This window comes from Bombina bombina, chromosome 1 (assembly GCF_027579735.1).
Source record: "Bombina bombina isolate aBomBom1 chromosome 1, aBomBom1.pri, whole genome shotgun sequence".
Taxonomy (NCBI): Eukaryota; Metazoa; Chordata; class Amphibia; order Anura; family Bombinatoridae; genus Bombina; species Bombina bombina.
The window spans coordinates 985,503,407-985,518,535 of NC_069499.1; the positions used below are offsets into that span (position 1 = coordinate 985,503,407).

Here is a 15,129-nt window from a genome sequence, read left to right on the forward strand (position 1 = left end):
TGAAAGTAAATTGGAAAGTTGTTTAAAATTGCATGCCCTATCTGAATCATGAAAGTTTAGTTTTGAGTAGACTGTCCCTTTAAGGAGGTATTTGAAGGAAAGCATGAAAGAAGTTCGATTTTTGTTGGAAGTTAATGGATTAGGGGGTTGTATACAAGGAATTTGCCATGGGTGGATGCTGGTTAGCGTTAAATGGTGTGTTCTTGGGGGAGGTTACTTAGCGGATCCAGGTCAAGTTAGTTGGAATCATGGTTAGGGTTAATAACTGTTTGGCGGCAGGGTCAGACATGACTAGCATTTATTGTGATGGAGCGGTCACTATATTTTTTTAGAGAGTCTCCATTTCAACAAGTCAACTGATATGTGAAGGAATGGAACTGTTTTCAAATACATAATTTCCTTCTTAATATGAGGAGAGTCCACGGCATCATTCCTTACTGTTGGGAAATACTGAACCTGGCCACCAGGAGGAGGCAAAGACACCCCAGCCAAATGCTTAAATACTCCCCCCACTTCCCTCATATCCCAGTCATTCTTTGAATTTTGTCACAGGAGTTTGGCAGAGAAGTGTCAGAAGATTCGGAGTAGTTCCTTATGAAGGGTATCTACCCTTCGAAATGGGACTGGAGTTTTAATTAGTCTTGTCAGCCTCTTAGTGAGAGCATTGATGAATGTTAGAGTCTGGAGATGCAGGGAAAGTCTTTCTGCGAACCCATCCAGACTCGTATTAACAGCTCCTAAGCAATCAGTGTTGACGAGTTTCACTGCCTGCTTCCATCTCTCAAGTCCATGTCAGGAGCGATGCTACAAGACTGTCAAACTTGAGAGGCTGTGTTTCTGTTCTACAGCATAGATTCCGGTAAGATCGTTTAATTTTTTATAAATATGATAATGCCAGAAGACAGGGTCACAGTGTGGCTCCTTTTATCTGTATAAGAATTAAGGGTTAATATCTCATGAGGGGGGTTTATTGAACAGTGGGGATTAATCACATACATTTATTTGATTATGCTGCCACATGTGTGAGATGGTTATTGGGCTCAGGCAGACGTTGGAACGTACAGGTTTTTACTTTCGTTTTGTGAGCTGCGCAGCCTGAAAGGCTTGGGGCTTTTTTTTTTGCTAGTATAGCAGGGGCGGTCCTGCTGCAGTGGAACCAGACTTTAGATTTAGGATTGAACATTTACGCATTCTGTTGAAGGAAGTTTTGGCTACGTTAGAGGTTCCAGAGCCCAAATTGCCTGAGGATCCTTTGATTCCTAAATTAGATAAGGTCTACGAGGACAGGGTTGTACCACAAACTTTCCTGGTTCCTGTAAAGATGGTGAACATTATTAAGAACGAATGGGAAAGGATTGGTTCTTCCTTTTCCCCTTCGTCTTCCTTTAAGAAATTGTTCCCGATCCCAAACTCTCAATTGGAGTTGTGGAGTTCCATCCCTAAGGTGGATGGCGCTATCTGCACCCTTGCTAAACGCACTACTATCCCGCTTGAGGATAGTTCGTCATTTAAAGAGCCCATGGATAAAAAGATAGAAACTCTGTTAAGAAAGATGTTTCAATATACGGGATATTTGTTTCAACCGGCAGCGGCTGTTGCTGGAGCGACTACCTACTGGTGCGACTGCGTCTCTGATTTGATCGAGGTGGAGGGTCCCCTCGATGTGATCCAGGAAAGAATTAAGGCCTTAATGGTGGCTAATTATTTTATTTGTGATGCAAATATGCTAATTATTCACCTGAATGCTAAGGCTTCAGGTTTTTCTGATCAAGCCCGTGGGGCACTCTGGCTAAAGTCCTGGTCTGCGGACATGACTTCTAAGTACAGACTTCTTTCCCTCCCCTTTAAGGGCAAGATTTTATTTGGTCCAGGTCTGGACTCAATTATCTCCATGGTTACTGGAGGCAAAGGTGCCTTTTTACCGCAGGATAAGAAGAACAAGCCTAAGGTATAAGGTCCTAATTTTTGTTTCGTTCTGATAAATCCTTTTGTTCTGATAAATCAAATCGTAAGCAGCACTCTGCAAAGCCCAAGCAATCCAAGGTTACTTGGAAGCCGACTCAGTCCTGGAATAAATCCAAGCAGAGCAAGAAGCCCACTGAGACAAAGTCGGCATGAAGGGGCGGCCCCCGATCCGGTTCTGGATCACGTAGGGGGCAGACTGTCGCTCTTTTCAGATGCTTGGTTTGGGGACGTGCAAGACCCGTGGGTCCTCAAGGTCATTGCTCAGGGATACAAGATAGGTTTCAAGTCTCATCCACCCAGGGGCAGATACCTCCTATGAAACCTGTCTTCCAGGCCAGAAAAGAGAGAAGCCTTTCTGGGATTCATGAGCGATCTCTCCTCCCTAGGAGTCATTGTCTCGGTACCGCTTGCAGAAAGTTCAGGGAGGACAGTTCATGACCACTATAGATCTGAAGGATGCTTACCTTCACGTTCCAATCTACAAGGAAAACTTCAAGTTCCTAAGGTTTGCGTTCCTGGACCAGCACTTCCAGTTTATTGCACTTCTGTTTGGTCTAGCTACTGCTCCAAGAGTTTTTACAAAGGTTCTAGGGGCTCTGCTTGCAGTTGCCAGAACCAGAGGTATAGCAGTAGCTCCATACTTGGATGATATTCTGGTTCAAGCACCATCTTTTCGTCTGGCAGAGGACTATTTGAAATCTCTTCTGTTTCTTCTTCGATCTCATGGATGGAAGATAAACTCAGAAAAGAGTTATCTTATTCCCAGTACCAGGGTGGAATTCCTGGGTACTATAATAGACTCAATATCCATGAGGATATTCCTTACAGACCAGAGATATTACAAGCTAACTTCCACTTGTCGTGCCCTTCAGACCTCCTTAAGGCCCTCTGTGGCTCGGTGTATGGAGGTGATTGGTCTCATGGTGTCCAGCATGGAAATCATTCCTTTAGCCAGATTCCATCTCAGACCACTACAGCTGTGCATGCTGAGACAGTGGAACGGCGATCATTCGGATCTGTCTCAACAGATTTCTCTGGACAACCGGTTGAGAGAATCGCTCTCCTGGTGGCTCTGTCCAGATCACCTGTCCCAAGGGACATTTTTCTTGAGACCATCCTGGGAGATAGTGACTACAGATGCAAGTCTATCAGGATAGGGAGCTGATTGGGGTGCCAGGAAGGCACAGGACCTGTGGACTCAAGAGGAATCCTTCCTCCCGATCAACATTCTGGAACTTAGGGCAATCTTTAAGGCTCTGAAGGCTTGGCCTCTTCTGGGTTCGTCCCAATCAGACAACATAAACTTGGTGGCTTACATCAACCATCAGGGAGGAACGAGAAGCTCCCTAGCTATGAGTGAAGTATCTCGAATTCTGGAGTGGGGGAAAGCCCACAACTGCTCGCTGTCAGCGATCCACATTCCGGTTGTGGACAACTGGGAAGCGGATTTCCTCAGCACACAATCCTTTCATCCGGGGGAATGGTCTCTCCATCCCGAGGTGTTTGCATAGATTTGCAACAATTGGGGGACGCCGGAGATAGATCTCATGGCATCCCATCTCAATTCCAAACTACCCAGATATGGGTCGCGGTCCAGGGATCCTCAAGTGGAGATAATAGATGCATTAGCAGTGCCTTGGAGGTTCAACCTGATTTACATTTTCCTGCCGTTACCACTTCTTCCTCATGTAGTGGCCTGGATCAAGCAGGAGCAGGCATCAGTGATACTGATTGCTCCATCGTGGCCATGAAGGATTTGGTTTGCGGACCTGGTGGGGATGTCCTCATCTCCTCTGTGGAAGTTACCTTGTCGCAGGGATCTGCTGGAACAGGGTCCTTTTGTTCATCAAAATCTAGATTCTCTGAGGCTGACTGCGTGGAGATTGAACGCTTAGTCCTAGCCAAGAGAGTTTTCTCTGAGAGGGTTATTGATACTCTCATTCAGGCTCATAAGCCTGTTACTCATTGCATCTATCATAAGGTGTGGAGAGCTTACTTATTCTGGTGTGAAGAATGTGGTTTAGCCTGGCATAAGGTTAAGGCTACCAGGATACTTTCTTTTCTCCAGGGGAGTCTGAAGAAGGGCCTTTCTGCCAGTTCCCTGAAGAGACAGATTTTGGCCCTATCTGTTTTGCTTGCAGAGCTCCCTGACGTGCAGTCTTTTGTTAAGGCACAGATTAGGATCAGACCTGTGTTTAGATCTAATGCTCCACCTTGGAGTTTGAATCTTGTTCTTAAGTTTTTGAAACAGGCTCCGTTTGAGCATATGCATTCGGTTGACATCAAATTGTTGTCCTGGAAGTTATTTTTCTATTGGCTATTGCGTCGGCATGCAGAGTTTCTGAAATAGCTGTCTTGCAATGTGAGTCTCCTTATCTGGTGTTCCACACTGTCCTACGTACTGGCTTGGGTTTTCTCCCTAAGGTTGTGTCTGATTGCAACATCAATCAGGAGATTGTGGTTCCTTTCTTGTGTCCTAATCCTTCTTCTTTGAAGGAAAGTTTACTTCATAATCTGGATGTGGTTCGAGCTTTGAAGTTTTATCTTCAAGCTACTAAGGATTTTAGGCAAACTTTTTCCTTGTTTGTTATCTACTCTGGGAAGCGTAAGGGTCTGAAGGCTTCTTCGACTTCCTTATCTTTTTAGTTGAGGAGTTTTATATGCTTTGCTTATGAGTGAGCAGGGCTTAGACCTCCTCAGAGGTTTATGGCTCATTCCACTAGAGCAGTGGTTTCCTCTTGGGCCTTTCAGAACGAGGCCTCTATGGAGCAGATTTGTAAGGAGACTACCTGGTCCTCCTTACATACTTTTTCTAAATTTTACAAGTTTGACGTTTATGCTTCAGCTGAAGCAGCTTTTGGGAGAAAGGTTTTGCAGGCTGTGGTGCCCTCAGATTAGGGTCCGCCTCCCGTTATCATTCAGTGTCCTGTAGAGCTTGGGTATAGTTTTCTCAGCAGTAAGGAATGATGCCGTGGACTCTCCTCATATTAAGAAGGAAAACATACATTTTGCTTACCTGATATGAGGAGAGTCCACGGCAACCGCCTGTATACTCTGATGGGTGGACCAAAATTAGGTTTTCTCTTCTGGCACCATTTATACCCTGATATTTCTCCTACTGTTCCTTGTTCCCTTGGCAGAATAACTGGGATATGAGGGAAGTGGGGGGAGTATTTAAACCTTTGGCTGGGGTGTCTCTGCCTCCTCCTGGTGGCCAGGTTCAGTAAGAAATGATGCCGTGGACTCTCCTCATACAGAAGGAAAGGAAATTATCAGGTAAGTATAATTTATGTTTTTAAAAGCTATAGTTTCAGTTCTGTTTACAGAATGAATTCTGCTAATTAGCATTCCAAGTTTATTTTACCAGCAACAACAAAGATGGCAGCTCTAACCTCACTCTCTTTCATTTTGTTACCACAATGGGTCAAAAAAGATCAATGTGTTGCTAATCTCTTGGTAGCCTAAAGGTTAATTTCAAATTGCAAAAAAACAAAACAAATGCAGGCTGCTTGAAATTCTCCATTAATTCAGGCCTGGAGATGCAAAAATAATCACTTTTATAAAAGAGACAACATGAATATTAAACAGAGAACATGTTTTTTCATGATTTAAATATGTTTTTACTATTAGTTGTGCTGCTTTATCACAGCCCTTTGTGCCTCCTTAAAAGGAAGTTGTTTTTTTACTATGTGAGTTTTATTTAGTATCTGTTCTGTGACAAACTGAGGAAACTAATGGTGAGATTAAGGATGTTTCACACTAAACACACTCATCTCTCAAATATGCAACACTTGATTATTTCAATTTCTCACTCATTCTGGCAATAATAAAGCTACTGGCTACTCTTTATCAAGAGACACAGTGGAAATTCAGTCCAAAAACATGTTTATTCATTCACCAGCTGGGCCCCAGCTTTTCTACATGTTTAGCAGAGTGCAGCGAGCTGTGTGAGTATATAATAAGGCAAGGCTAGAGTTGCCTCCAAAAGACCTCTGTCGTTCCTCGGGGGATTCCCAAAGAGTTTTAAGCTCACCCATGCGTTTCAAACAGTCTTAAATATTTATACACTGCAGACAGTCTATCACCCTTTAGCCAGGACAGTGTTCAGGACACCCTTACATAACTTGGCTGGCTCCAGTTGCTTTATCTCTCTGTTCTCACTCTTTTCAGTCTTCCTGTTTTGAGATCTTGTCTACACTTGACACACTTTTATCCCAAACCCTACTATGTTGCCATTATCCCTACTTCTCTCTGACCTTGGGTTTTACCTTTCTCTAATGCTAACTTCTCTGTCCTCATTATGTATCTCTCCAGCTATTTGCTTCAGTTTCTAATGCTAATCTGTATCTCTCCCAACCTCTGACTCTCCTTCTCCGGCCTGATATGTATGTTTCACCCTCTCTAACTCTCCTCTTGTTATAAACTGTAATGGTCATACAGTGGTCACATCTCCCCTCAAGCTCTCTCATACCCTCTGGCACACCCCTTCTCCATCTATTCTGTTCCTCTCTCTGTACCTCTCAGTTACCCTCTACATTTCATGCTTTAATCTGTAAATGTCCCTCTTTTGCCTTATTATGTTCCTTTCACCTTATGACATATCATCTGTGCCTCTTCCTTTCTGTGTCACATTATTCTATACCTCTTTGTCCTTCTTCTCACACTCTAACATGCCTGTCTACCTTCCCTGTCTCATTCTCTGAATGCTCCACTTGCCAGCCTGACACCACTCTAAATATGCTCTCATACCCCTTATATGTTTTATCTTAACCTAATTATTATCCTTTTCTTTTGCTTCACCCATAAACTGTACCTCTCCTCTATTTGTTTCTTTGGTGTTCTGCCCATAATCTGTACTATTCCCTTAGATTCCATTCCCTAATCCTAACCTTTCTAACATATCAATCTTCCCATCTTATTCTGCCATTGTCTCTCCTCTTCCCTTACAGTAACCTGTACGTATACACGTTTTCTCACCCCTTTCCAAAATAACCATTTTATGCCTCCCTTGGCTCTAGATCTCATTTTCTTTCTCACCATGCCCCCCTCGCTCTTACACCTCTTTTATAGGCATTTCCCGTGTTATATCATCCCAGCCAGCCAGGGTGGGAGGAATAGTCCAACAGTCCCCAGCAGGCAGACAATAATGAACATCCACAGGAAGATACGATCAATGACCATTGCTACATATTTCCAGTCTTGCTTCACCTGTAATTAGAAAAACACAAATATCATGGCCTTGCACAAAACCCTGAAAAATCAGGACACTATCAAGTAATTAATATGGGTCATTAGAACACTGCTACAACGAATCCAAAGACTTTAGGTTAATTTCAGTGCTAACAGGAAACACTTTACTTCTAACATAGAAATGATCTCCATCCTAATACGATACAACAACCAAAATACAAAGATACATGGACAATTATTTAGTGATATGAAGTAAACAGTAGACTCTTAGGGCCCGGTTCTAAAAAAAAAGTGCTGGCCTAGTGTGGTTTTCCAGTCCAACACTTGCATGAGCAGCCTTCATGGAATTCTATAAAAAAAGGGGGCTGTCCTTGCAAGTGGCGAGCTGTCTCCCATAGATATAATAACTAAGAGCTCTCTGCTATGTAAAAGTTTGCAATGGAGAACAAAGTATACAGGGAGAACCCTGTGTATGTTTAAATTTTAATAAACACAGAATACAAATCAAATTACGCTGTTTTTAGTGCACTGTACTGTAAAATTGCTGTTATTTTCGTATGTATAGCTTTTACTTTTTAGAGTAATTAGTGTTTTGAATATTTTGATTAATATGGTGAAGAATTTTGTTACTATTTTTGTGCACCTTAACTGTACAATTTTTTCCTACTTATATTTGTGTGAATGTTTCAATATTCATTTTGTATGATTGTTAAATTACATTTTCATTGTGCACTTTTCTCATGTATGCATCTCCTTCCCATACAAAAATGCAGCACTGTATATGCCCCTTAGCGAGACACCCTGTTTTCAGGGTAAAAAGTGGCTTTATATAATTCCACCAGGGAATAGAAGTACTGGTGAGCACTCTTAAATAACATACCTCCCAACATTTCAAAATTCAAAAGAGGGACCCCCGCGGCAAAAAAATTGAAATGTGGTGGGCGGGGCTTAAAAAATCATAAGATTAAAGTAATATAAATAAAATTCTAAATAAAGTCATATCTTTTAATACACTTAGGCAGCAAATCAAACACAAGCTCAAAACACTGGTATGGCTATGTGAGCGCTGTATTTAATTATCCTTTGCAAAGACAGTGCTAAATATTGTTATCTTAATTGGACATTTAATAATAAATTCTTTAAAACTGCTCTCTGCATTCCCCATTAATATTCTAGATTCTGGCCTTTAAAGTCAGCAAAAATGCACAGTAGCACACTACATAGCATACACTTACACATGCAGATACACACACACTACATAACATACACTTATGCATGCAGATACACACTCACTACATTGCATACACTTATACATGCAGATACACACACACTACATAACATACACTTATGCATGCAGATACACACTCACTACATTGCATACACTTATACATGCAGATACACACAAACACACACACTTATACATACAGATACACACACACACAAACACACACACTTATACATACAGATACGCACACACTACACAGCATACATTTAAACATGCAGATACACACACTACATAGCATACACTTACACATGCAGATACACACACACTACATAGCATACATTTATACAGGCAGATACACAGACACTACATAGTATACACTTATACACACACACACGCACACATTACATAGCATACACTTATACATGCAGCATACACTTATACATGCAGATACACAGACACTACATAGTATACACTTATACATGTAGACACACACACACACTACATAGCATACACTTATACATGCAGATACACACTTATACATGCAGATACACATGCACACACTACATAGCTTACATTTATACATGCAGACACACACTACATAGCATAAATTTATACATACAGATACACACACACAGTTATGGATACAGATAGACACACACTACATCATATATGGGTATCTGTAATTAATTATATGGGATCCTGGGGTTGGCAAGCACATTAGCTGGCAGTCTGCGGCTTCCACTGTTCGTTAACCTGGTATTAGCACTGCTCATTGTATAAAAATGAAGGCATGCTAGTATTATCACCAGGGGTTAGACATCATCACTACCAGAGGTAGGTTAGAGAGGTCACCATTACCTGTGGTCATAGTGTATACAGCCTTCTTACTCCTGCTTACTCCTGCTTTTTTTTTTTTAATGCATGGGGCAAGTCGGGACAGATGGCTAGCAACCCAGGACAGGGGGACAGACCCCTAAAATCGGGACTGTCCCGCGAAAATCGGGACTGTCCCGCGAAAATCGGGACAGTTGGGGGGTATGAAATAATCTTGCCAGCCCAAAGACCTTTATAGAATAGGGCCCTTAGTGATAAATACAGAACACTGTAAGTCATTTATATATTATAGAGCCACAAGGATATCCTTATCTCAAGGTACAGGCACCACAACACTCCTAGTTCAACTCTTGCTTATACAAAGGTACATGTATAGTTTTTGCTGCTAATAAAAAGACACAGACACCCTTTCCCTCCACTGCATGGACACTGGGACACTGTCTTCATATGGAGACTCACAGTAATACATTGTTTGTACAGGTGAAACTCGAAAAATTAGAATATCATGCAAAAGTTCATTTATTTCACTAATGCAACTTAAAAGGTGAAACTAACATATGAGATAGACTCATTACATGCAAAGCAAGATAGTTCAAGCCGTGATTTGTCATAATTGTGATGATTATGGCTTACAGCTCATGAAAATCCCAAATCCACAATCTCAAAAAATTAGAATATCACATGCAATCAATAAAACAAGGATTGTACATACCTGTAGAACAATATCGGACCTCTGAAAAGTATAAGCATGCATACTGTATGTACTCAGTACTTGGTTTAAGCCCATTTTGCAGCAATTACTGCCTCAATGCGGCGTGGCATGGAAGCTATCAGCCTGTGGCACTGCTGAGGTGTTATGGAAGACCAGGATGCTTCAATAGCGGCCTTCAGCTCTTCTGCATTGTTCGGTCTCATGTCTCTCATCTTTCTCTTGGCAATGCCCCATAGATTCTCTATGGGTTTCAGGTCAGGCGAGTTTGCTGGCCAATCAAGCACAGTAATCCCACGGTCATTGAACCAGGTTTTGGTGCTTTTGGCAGTGTGGGCAGGTGCAAAGTCCTGCTGGAAAATGAAGTCAGCATCCCCATAGAGCTCATCTGTGGAAGGAAGCATGAAGTGCTCCAAAATCTCCTGGTAGACGGCTGCGTTGACCCTGGACTTAATGAAGCACAGTGGACCAACACCAGCAGATGACATGGCTCCCCAAATCAACACAGACTGTGGAAACTTCACACTGGACTTCAAGCATCTTGCAGTGTGTGCCTCTCCATTCTTCCTCCATACTCTGGGTACTTGGTTTCCAAATGAGATGCAAAATTTGCTCTCATCAGAAAAGAGGACTTTGGACCACTGAGCAACAGACCAGGGGGCATATTTATTAAAGTCTGGCGGACCTGATCAGACAGTGTGGATCAGGTCCGCCAGACTTCGCTGAATACGGCGAGCAATATGCTCGCCGTATTCAGCATTGCACCAGCAGCTCTCAAGAGCTGCTGGTGCAACGCCGCCCCCTGCAGATTCGCGGCCAATAGGCCGCCAGCAGGGGGTGTCAATCAACCCGATCGTACTCGATCAGGTTAATTTCCGGCGATGTCTGTCCGCCTGCTCAGAGCAGGTGGACAGGTTGTGGAGCAGCGGTCTTTGTGACCGCTGCTTCATTACTGCTGTTTCTAATCAAGCTACATTCGGAGCTTCATACATATGCCCCAAAGTCTGTTTTTCTTTAGCCCAGGTAAGACGCTTCTGATGTTGTTTGTTGTTCAGGAGTGGCTTGACAAGAGGAATACAACATTTGAAGCCCATGTCCAGAATCCGTCTGTGTGTGGTGGCTCTTGTGAAAGTCCCCAACACTTTTGAATGTCCTTTTCCTGACAATCCTCTCCAGGCTGTGGTCATCCCTGCTGCTTGTGCACCTTTTTCTTCCACACTTTTACCTTCCACATAACTTTCTATGAATGTGCTTTGATACAGCACTTTGGGAACATCCAACTTCTTTTGCAATTACCTTTTGAGGCTTTCCCTCCTTATGGAGGGTGTCAATGATGGTTTTCAGCACAACTGTCAGGTCAGCAGTATTTCCCATGATTGTGATTCCTACTGAACCAGACTGAGAGACCATTTAAAGGCTCAGGAACCCTTTGCAGGTTTTATGGCTTAATTAGCTGATTAGAAAGGGACACTTTGAGCCTAGAATATTGCACCTTTTCACAATATTCTAATTTTCTGAGATTGTGGATTTGGGGTTTTTATGAGCTGTAAGCCATAATCATCACAATTATGACAAATCACGGCTTGAACTATCTTGCTTTGCATGAAATGAGTCTATCTCATATATTAGTTTCACCTTTTAAGTTGCATTAGTTAAATAAATGACCTTTTGCATGATATTCAAATTTTTCGAGTTTCACCTGTATATACATCAGAAAATTCTTATGCACAAATAACAAACCTCTACATCAGGGAATTCTTATGCACAAATAACAAACCTCTCACCTCCACCTAATACAAAGACAAACACAACAGGACATATTCCTCTTATCTACCAATTAACAGACAGAAGGGAAAATATGTCTAACCTGCTCATTATACAGATAATGATGATAAATGTCTCATTAACACTGAATATATAGACATCAGTACATGATTCTTTCTTGTTACCTATATTTAATTATTAATTCATTTGTGGCAGGTGAGGTGATGTGCTTGACAAATGGAATAGAATAAATGTATATATTCATTGAAGTAAAATAACTGAGCATCGATTTGAAGCCGGACAAAGCCCCTGGCCCCGACGGCTTTTCAAATAGATATTATAAAACCTTTAAGGCCCAACTCATTCCGCACCTTCTTAATCTCTTTAACTATGTTTCAGTCTCCAATAACTTTCCGGACACTATGATGCAGACACATATCTCGGTTATCCCCAAATCGGGCAAGCCACCAAACTCCCCGGCAAATTTACTAAATGTAGACCTGAAGCTATATGCAAAAATTTTGGCAAATAGAATTAACAGTTTCTTTCCAAATTTAATTCACCACAATCAAGTTGGGTTTGTCCCACAACGGGAGGCTAGAGATAATATATGTAAAGTACTAAACCTTATAGAATATGTTAAAAACTTAAACACCCCCTCGATACTTCTATCAACTGATGCTGAAAAAGCATTTGATAGATTAGATTGGACTTTCCTTCAGGCCACCCTTCAAAAATGTGGCTTTCCCACCACATTCGTAAATAAAATATTAGCTCTTTATTCTAATCCCTCAGCCCAGGTTAGAGTTAATGGGATACTATCAGAACATTTTGAAATTCGGAATGGGACTCGCCAAGGTTGCGTTCTATCCTCTCTTTTATATGTTCTTTCTTTAGAACCCTTAGCAGAAAAAATACGCAACAATCCCGAAATACATGGCATTACAATAAGGGAAGAAACTTATAAATTAGCAATGTTTGCCAACGATATCTTAATGATACTGTCTTCCTCAACTCAATCCTTACCAGCTGTCCAACGCGAGTTGGAAGCCTTCGGTGAGATCTCCAATTTTTTAATCAACAACAATAAATCAGAAATACTCCCAATAAACTTACCTGCTAAAGATGCTTTAACAATTAGTCAGCAATACCCATTTAGAATCCAAAATCAGGCCTTAAAATATTTAGGGATTTTCTTAACGTTAAAATTAGAAGACCTATGTAAGTTAAACTATGGACGGTTAATGGAGGAGTTTGCATATTTGACCTCCTCCTGGCTCCCAAAGAATATTTCTTGGCTGGGAAGAATAGCGGCGGCAAAAATTACCCTTTTACCAAAAGCTCTCTATGTCTTGCAAGCCCTCCCAATCCCTGGCACTAACGTGTTTATAAGGAAGCTACAATCTATTATTGACACATACATCTGGCACCGTAGACCCCCTAGAATAGCCAAAAATACCATTTATAGCCACAGAGAAGAAGGAGGCTTGGGAGTTCCTAACATCCTCCTATACAAACTAGCAATATCACTAAACGTGTGATTGATTAGTGTAGGCAGGGGGAGAACTCATATAAGAGTTGTGTACACTTAGAGTCACAATTATTAGACACCCCTTATTTGGGCGGTATCTGTTGGGCCCCTCAAAAACCTCCATGGGAGAGTCTAGCTACTTACCCCGATCTTAAAAGAAATATGGTCAGATTGGGCACTCATAAGAAGTAAATTCCAACTAATCACCTCAAACTATTCACCGTTAATGATCTTACGCCCCAATAGGGAGTTCCCGGCAAACATACAGGGAACAATAACTAATAGCTCCAACCCAGCTTCCTTAACAAAATATCTACCCATATATTTACTACTGACACAAGGCCAGTTAGCTCCTAGAAATATATTGCTAGAAAGGGAACTAACCCAATTTAATTCCTGGTTGTATTACCATCAAGTAAGACACTTAAGCAAAGATATGCTACGACAACTCACTGTATTCGAAACTCTGTGTACATCACAACTGCATCCAAAAAAATAATCTCCCTGATGTATCAGAACCTTCTCAAATCATATTATCATACGAAACCGAACTATACTGTTAAATGGCAAAAATAAATTAATTTGCCCATTTCCACTAAACAATGGTCCTCATGGTTCAAGGCCACAGCTAAATCTGTCCACTCCGCAGCGGGTCTAGAAACTAATTTGAAGATTATTACTAGATGGTACTTAACCCCTAGCAAGTTAAAACATATGTTCAAAAATGCAAGCGATAGATGTTGGAGGGGCTGTGGCCGAGCAGGCACTATGTATCAAATTTGGTGGGAATGCGATGCGATCAATCTTTTCTGGACACAAATCCACTCACTGGCCTGTGATATCATAGGTGTTCAATTTGATCTCTCCCCAGAAAAGATCCTGTTCAATGCTTTATTTGATATCCCATGTAAAATTAGAAGACACCTATACCAAATCTTGATAAATGCATCTAAAAGGCTTATTCCTACACTTTGGAAAAGTCCCCAGATACCTACCATCCCTCAATGGATTGATCTAGTAAAGAATACCTTAACCCTAGAGAGGTTTCACTATTTTAAGATAGGTCGGATGAATTTTTTCCAGGACATGGTATTCTTGTAGGAACAATACCTTCATGCTAAACCAATGTCTTCTTGCTCAACATGTAGTGATCCATTGTAATAGGAGTACCAGAGGTCATTGTTACACAGAATCTTATAGAATGTCAATTTCCAGACATGTCTTGTTTTAACATTGTTTAACATGAAACTTTTGTATTGTAATTCCCTGGTTGTTTTGTTGTTGTTTGTTTGCCTTTTGTTTTTGTTTAAATAACTATACAGCCATTACTTGGACCGCAGAAGGAATTTGCTTCTTTCTTAAATATGAAACAACTAGATTCATCACATTTGGACAGTTTCCTTATAGTTATGTGATGTCTTTTGCATATGACATTTTGAAATTGGCTGTGCTTTTACTTCTTATCTAATGTATAAAATGTAATGTGTTTATGGAGCTTTGAAAATAAAGATACAAGATATAAAAAAATAAAAAATAACTGAGCATCACCCTTTTATGCAAGGTAGAATTAGAAGAGATCAAACTGGAACGATTTTTTCCCAGCAAAACAGTTTATGATGCTCAGTAAGAAAAGAACAGAAAGAATACAGCAAAGGGAGAAAGTGCTATAAGCTAAGCAGGGAAGACTTGGCACAGAAAAACGAAGGAACAGGCAGGTTTGGAAACCACCAAGAGAGACAGAGCAATAAGACAGATAACATACACTTGCGATGGAAATAGACTAAATGATTGCAGGCTGTGCACTCACTTTATCACCCCAAGAGCTGAGCTGTCACAATGGCCTACTTTACAGTTATCAGAAAGCACAGCTTGTACCAGCCTTATAATGACTGCGGCTGAATCATCCTACAA

The 15,129-nt window shown here is 41.2% G+C and overlaps 1 protein-coding gene across 1 annotated transcript in view; it reads right to left on the reverse strand.

Annotated features, from left to right (window-relative positions):
* Positions 1-7,047: 7,047 nt before the first annotated feature.
* Positions 7,048-15,129, reverse strand: part of CHRNA4 (cholinergic receptor nicotinic alpha 4 subunit) — a 38,225-nt gene continuing 30,143 nt past the window's right edge. The window contains exon 3 of the mRNA XM_053693125.1: positions 7,048-7,173. Coding sequence (XP_053549100.1) covers positions 7,048-7,173 — 126 coding nt within the window. The remainder of the gene's footprint in view (positions 7,174-15,129) is intronic.